This window comes from Balaenoptera musculus, chromosome 20 (genome assembly GCF_009873245.2).
Source record: "Balaenoptera musculus isolate JJ_BM4_2016_0621 chromosome 20, mBalMus1.pri.v3, whole genome shotgun sequence".
In the NCBI taxonomy this organism is placed as follows: domain Eukaryota; kingdom Metazoa; phylum Chordata; class Mammalia; order Artiodactyla; family Balaenopteridae; genus Balaenoptera; species Balaenoptera musculus.
The window spans coordinates 16,807,590-16,813,589 of NC_045804.1; the positions used below are offsets into that span (position 1 = coordinate 16,807,590).

Genomic DNA, 6,000 nt, shown 5'->3' on the forward strand with positions numbered 1-6,000 from the left:
CACTTGACATCTCATGAAGTCATTATGATTATCCCATAAAGTAGATACTATTTTTCCTCTTTTTTTTTTAAACAGATGAAGAAACTGAGGTTCCAAGTGATAACCAAGCTTCATAGCAGAATCAGGTTTCAAGCCCACATCTGCTTCACCTGATGTTCCCATCCACACAAGAAGATGCTGATTGCCACATTGGGTGGAGTGAGGGCTGGCTGGCCAAGAGTGACAAGCCGGAAGACAAGCATTTAAAAAGGACTTGATGATGTTACTTCCAAGGGACTCTGCTGACAGGGGCCCCCGAGGATCTAAGTAGACAGGAGTCATTTGTAATTAACAAATTCATTCATTGAATATAAAACTGCTGCTAAGACTTGGCCTTAGCTCCAAAATGGGCTCACTCTTCCTTCTCTTGATGCCATGAATGGTTAGGTAGAGTCAGATCTGGGAGAGATCACCCCACCTTCTCTTTTCACAGAGGAGGAAACAAGAAAGGCCCCAGGTCACCTGCTAACAACCTGCTCTCCTCCAGACCAGCCAAGGCCCCACCCTCAATGGATTCTCCAAACCACCAGGTGCTACATTGGCTCTTTGTTGCTTTCTTTTCTTTTCTTTTTAACATAACCATAGTGGGCCTCAGGGGGGCAGTTCCAGTCTTTTCTGCATCAGAGATGGCTTTTCTGCCAGGATGGTTTTGGCATCTCTCAGTCTGTTTGGACGTGACACCTGCATCTCATGGGAACAGCAACGGGTCCACTCTGATCATGCAATACTAAACTGAAGGAAGCAGCAATAACACCATCCAGCCAGCCAACAAACATTTGTGAAACGCTTATCACATGCAGTTGATTATTAGGCCCAGTTCTATGACGGGTGAAAGATGCAAAAATGCTACATGTTGAATGTCCAAGAGCTTCCTAGCTGTTTTTTCCTACATTATCTCATTTTCTCTGAAGAGCAGTCACCTTGCAACTTTTTCTGAAAGCAAACTCTGTGCCAGGTGCTGTAGGCACTTTGCGTGTGTATTAACTCATTTCATCCTTACCTCAACCTTTCGAGTTAGGTATTGCCTCCATTTCACAGCTGGGAACACTCAAGCTCAGAGAGGGTACTTGGGTCCAAGTATTGAGGTCCTGCAGCTGGGAAGGGGCAGAGCTGGGAATTGAATCTGCTGCACCCCACTCTTCTCATATGAGGTTGTGGCCCTAAGGAGTGTTTTTGGAAACAGATCTTGCACAGAGATGTGAAAGGTAAAACAGAATCTAGTCAAATAGCCCTGTTTACGGAGAAACGGTGGCTCAGAGAGGGAGGGTAACCTACCTGAAGTCACACAGCTAATTAGAGGCATAGCTGTGACTGATGTCAGGTTTGCCAACTCCCATGTTGATGGTCCTTCCACCCCAATAGCTTCTAAAATGATCAGCCCTATACCTAACCCCTTCCTTCTAGGTCACATCATGGCCGGGGCTCAGGCCCATGGGCTTGTAAGCACCACGGGCACTTGGGGTGTTGCCAAGGGGCACCTTCGACCCTCCAAACTCCTTCTTCTGTGCAGCTGAACACCACTGGCTGCTGATGCTCTCCAAGGATGCAAATGTTAGAGAGGGTGAGAAATGGATTTTCCACTTGAGCTCGTCCTCAGCGGCCCTGGGTCAGTGTCCTGCTTTTCCACAAATCTATGCCCTCCTTAAGAACTGGACGGACCCAAGTCATGCCCCTCCCCAGGGCTGGACATATCAAATCCTGACGGCTTGGCCTGGCTGTCAGCCCCCCTCTCCTCCTTTGCCCCTGGGCTGTGACCATGCCAATTGTCCCCACACCCCATGGCTCACTTTTTTGCCCTCGTTTTCCCTCCTGCCCATGCTCCCCTCAAAACCCGGCTCCAAATTATTTGTCAAAGAAGCAATTTGGAAATGGCCCAAATGTGCACAGATATAGACATGGCAAAAGAGCATCCCCTCACAGGGAATATGTGACGATCTCCCTCTGGAGGCTCCGGAATAACATGGGACAGACTTGGGTTGCGACAGTAAGTGAGGGGGTGTTCCCAGTGGCCACAGCTCTGCCCAAACCTGCCCTTGAAAAAAAGGCCTGCAGGGATTATTTTTTAAATGGCAACAATAGCTGTGTTAGGAGGGTGAGAGTGTAATAATTTCCCTCTCTGGTTTTCAAACTTTGCGTAATACTGCTAGATTGCTTTTATGACAAAAGCAATAAAACCAGCTCTCTCCACAGAACTCACTTTCCTTTAATAGCCCACCAGGACTTGCATTCTCCACTCCTCACACTCAGCCAAACCCACCATTCTGAGCCACACTTGGGTCTCCCTGTGGCTGGTGGGTAGGTGACTCAGATGTGGTTGGTCCCCGGCCCTCCCGTGGGGGCAGAGACAATATTTCACCTGTCTCCTTGGCATCCACGCACACTCACACATCCACACTCACACGCACATCATCTCTCCCTCACTGACATACACAACCACCCTCCCATGCACACACACATTCTCACTCATACACATTCACACACACTCCCTCCCAGTTCTCTGTAACCAGTACAGTGTGAGGCCCATGGTAAGGGCCCCAGAGTGGATCCTTTCCCAACACTGGCTGAGTTGTTGAGGACAGCGCCGGATTTTGGATGAACCCCACCTAGATTCAGACTTTGATACCAACAAAACCACCTGTGCTCTCTCTCATCCGGCAGAAGTCTAGGATGAGATTTTAGTGGCTTAAAAGATTTTCTGATAAAAGCTAACAAAACAAAGCCTTCGAGCCACAGTACCTGAGTCTGAATTCTGGCTCCACCACTCACTGGCCATATCAGTGAGGAACAAGTAAGGAACAAGTTCCTTAGCCTCTCTGTGCCTCAGTAATAATTCCTACTTCCCAGGACTGTTATGAGGACTAAATGACTTAATATTTGCAAAGCAGGTAGAACACTACCCAACAAGTTGTATATGCCACATAAATAAAAGAAAAAGCAATTATTTAATTGAAACCACATTAGCTGCCCATTCATTCACTGCCTCTCACTCATTCAGTATGCATTTACTGAGCACCTACTGAGTTCATTAGGCCAGACATAAAGGGCACACATCTCACCACCTAGCAGGAAACACACACACAACAACAGAAAAAAAATTTTTTTTCCTTTTAGAAAAGCATCATAATTCTAAGCAGAAATTTGCACATGATTCTAAGAAAGGCCAGAGAAAGAACATTTACCTATTACCACGTAAACTCAAAAACAAAAACCAAAACCTACAGTTCAATCCTTTGAATCCATTTAAAACGCTGAATTTGGTCTAACTGATTTGTGAATTTAGACCCAGGTTTGCTACACTCTAGCCTTTTGGAAAATATTCCCACTCAGTGCCATCTAGTCAAGCTCTCTGGATGTTTTTCCTCCTCTCTCCCTCCCCGGGTCTCCTTCATCACCCAGAAAATAATCTCTGGGTTCACCCCCAGTCCTCAGTTAAGGAGGGGGGGAGGGGATATGGGTTCAATCAGACCAACCCTTAGTCATTTTTAAAAACCAACATATATATTCTGGAGAGGGAGGGAGAGAATGGAGAAAACCTCGGTAACTAGTAATGTCTCAACTGATGAGCCGGCAGCAGCTGCATTTTTAAATCTTGGTGGTTTAACTCAAACCACTTTGTGTGCTGATATACGTACAGTTTAATAATTGATGGAAAAATGAAATTCAGTCAGTCCGCACCCCTCCCCCAAATCCATTCAGTTCCTTTGAAGTTAATAGCTTGTAAAAGCGCTGAATCCAGTCGAGCTGGTGTCTGTGCTCTGGCGGTCCCCACTGACCCTGCGGAGTCCGTATCCTCAGGCATGAGCCGCGCTGGGCTCCCCCGCGGCGGCGCCGAGGCCCACCCACCCCTCCCTCCGCTGCCGCCTCCTTGCCTACACCCCGCAAGCCGAACCGCTTTGGGAATCGCCCGGCACCACGAAGTGGCAGCTGTCACTAGCGGCGGGCCCGGGTGTCGACGCCCCAGCCCTTCCCCGGGCCCCGGAACAGCCCCCGCCTCTCCAGAACTTCAGCGGACAGACGCTGGACGTGCGGTCTGGCGACTTTCCTGAACTCCGGACGCAGGAATCGCGTCGCCAGAGCCCGGGCAGGAGCGAGCAGGCTCGAGGACCGACCCGAGGGTGCAAAGGCTCGGAGAGCCAGCGTCGTGCTCCTGCGGGCGGGCCGGCGGCGGCGGAGGAACGGTAACTACCGCCGGATGCTCGGTCTGCTCCCCGGAGATTGCGATATTGATCCAGGGCTCGCAGGCACCGGGGACGTTTATCTCCCCGGACTTGCAGGGGCAGGAAGGAGCTCCCAGGAACAGGGCGGAGGCGTGCGGAGTGGGGGACCTGATGAGAGGGTGCTGGGGCGGATGGGGAACCTCTCTGCCAAGCCTGCTGTCTCGGGACCCCAGTCTACCCGGGAGGGTGGGAGGGGGAACCCTGCGTCGGTTCCCGCAGCCTAGAGCGATTCCCCTCACAGAGTTGGTTACCCGGAGGGGCTGACACCCTCCCACCCCACGCCCACCTCCGCCAACATCCCGGCAGCTTCGCCACAAAGATTTCTTTTTTCACCAGTGTCGTCCCCCGCTTCCCCCCGCCCAATGCCGGCTCCAAAGGTCCAGAGAGAGGGAGTTGGGCTGCTCCTCAAACCCCGGCCGCCCCCGGACCTGGGCACAGTTCTGCTCAGTGACACCCAGTCTCCCGCATCACACCCATAGCCCGCCTAGCCCTGCGCGCCCGGAGCTGCGGGCCCCCAGTGCTCGAGGGCTGACCGGCTCGCTCTTACCTTGACTAGCCGGAGCTGCAGGCGCCGTCCCATCCTCGGGCTCGCTCGGTCACCGTCCTGGATGCCTGGGTCCCTCGGACATCCCAGAGGGGCCGGCCGGCGGGTGAGGGCTCGGGCTGCGTGGGTGGGCGGCCAGGCTCCTGTGTCGCCGCGGGTGGCGGAGGCGCCCGGCTCCGCGCTCCCCGGCCCCGCAGCCCGGCCCGCCGGGCTCTCGCTCTCCCCTTCCCGGGCGAGTCCGGCCGCCGCTTTCTGACTCAGCCCGGCCCGCAGCTGCCTCTCGCCCGCCGGGAGCCCGCCTAGCCCCCGCCGCCTCCCCCGCGGTCCGCGCCGCTAGTCGCCGCGGCTCCCCGCCCCTTCGCCTGGGCGTCCCCTCCCCTCCGCTCCTCTCCTCTCCTCTCCCCTCCCCTCCGGTCCCTCCTCCGCGCCTCGCCCCTCTGCTCCCTCCCCCGCCCCGCCTCCTCTGTCCCCTCTCCTTCCCGGGGCCGGCTCCCCGCGCCCTCGCGGCGCTGACCCCCTTTTCCCCGAGCCCGGGTTTGCGGCAGTCGGCTGGGCGCGCTGGCAGCGCTGGCGGCCGCCGCAGCCCGGGGAGAAGCTGGGGGGTGGGGGGCCGGGGGCGGGAGAGGAGGCAGCCTCCCGCCTCCCGCCTCCCGCCGGATTTCAGGTTGGGGCCTGGGGAGTCCAAGGGAGTCTGAGGGGACTTGGGGGGCTCAGGTGAATCTCTAAGAGCGAGGCTCGTGGAGGCTGGGGAGTAGGGCAGCCCGCACTGAGCAGAGGCGCCGCGGAAAGCTGGTGAAGCTGGGAACTGCGTTCGGGCAGTTCCCGCCCTGCGGCGGGCCGGAAGGTCCCCCCGCCCCCACCTCAGCAGGGCCGGGGTGTTGGCCCAGACGCCCCGCGCCTTTGGAACTGGCACGCCAGGTGCGCGCTGAGGCGCGAAAGCTCTGAGGGAGGAACCCTTCTCATTCATTCATTCATTCATTGTCTTTCATTCGTTCGTTCATCCTTCATTCATTCTACAAACTAAGCGCCTGCCCAGTTTGGTCCCGGCAAGGAGCTTAACCTGGGAACCCCAAGACCAGGGGAGATGGCGGTGCCCTGCAGGACTCGCCGGCCTGTGAACGCCGCGGAGGGGGAAAGTCCAGCGCGCATTGCGCTACGAAAGGGACGGCAGCTTGGAATCCAACGGGCTGGGCGAGGAGG

The 6,000-nt window shown here is 55.4% G+C and overlaps 1 protein-coding gene across 2 annotated transcripts in view; it reads right to left on the reverse strand.

The window, feature by feature from the left end:
- Nucleotides 1–5,099, reverse strand: part of CRHR1 (corticotropin releasing hormone receptor 1) — a 49,851-nt gene extending 44,752 nt beyond the window's left edge. For both annotated transcript variants that reach the window (XM_036837782.1, XM_036837781.1), the window contains exon 1: nt 4,804–5,099. In XM_036837782.1, coding sequence (XP_036693677.1) covers nt 4,804–4,836 — 33 coding nt within the window. In that variant the 5' untranslated portion in view covers nt 4,837–5,099. The remainder of the gene's footprint in view (nt 1–4,803) is intronic.
- Between the last annotated feature and the right edge of the window lie 901 nt (nt 5,100–6,000).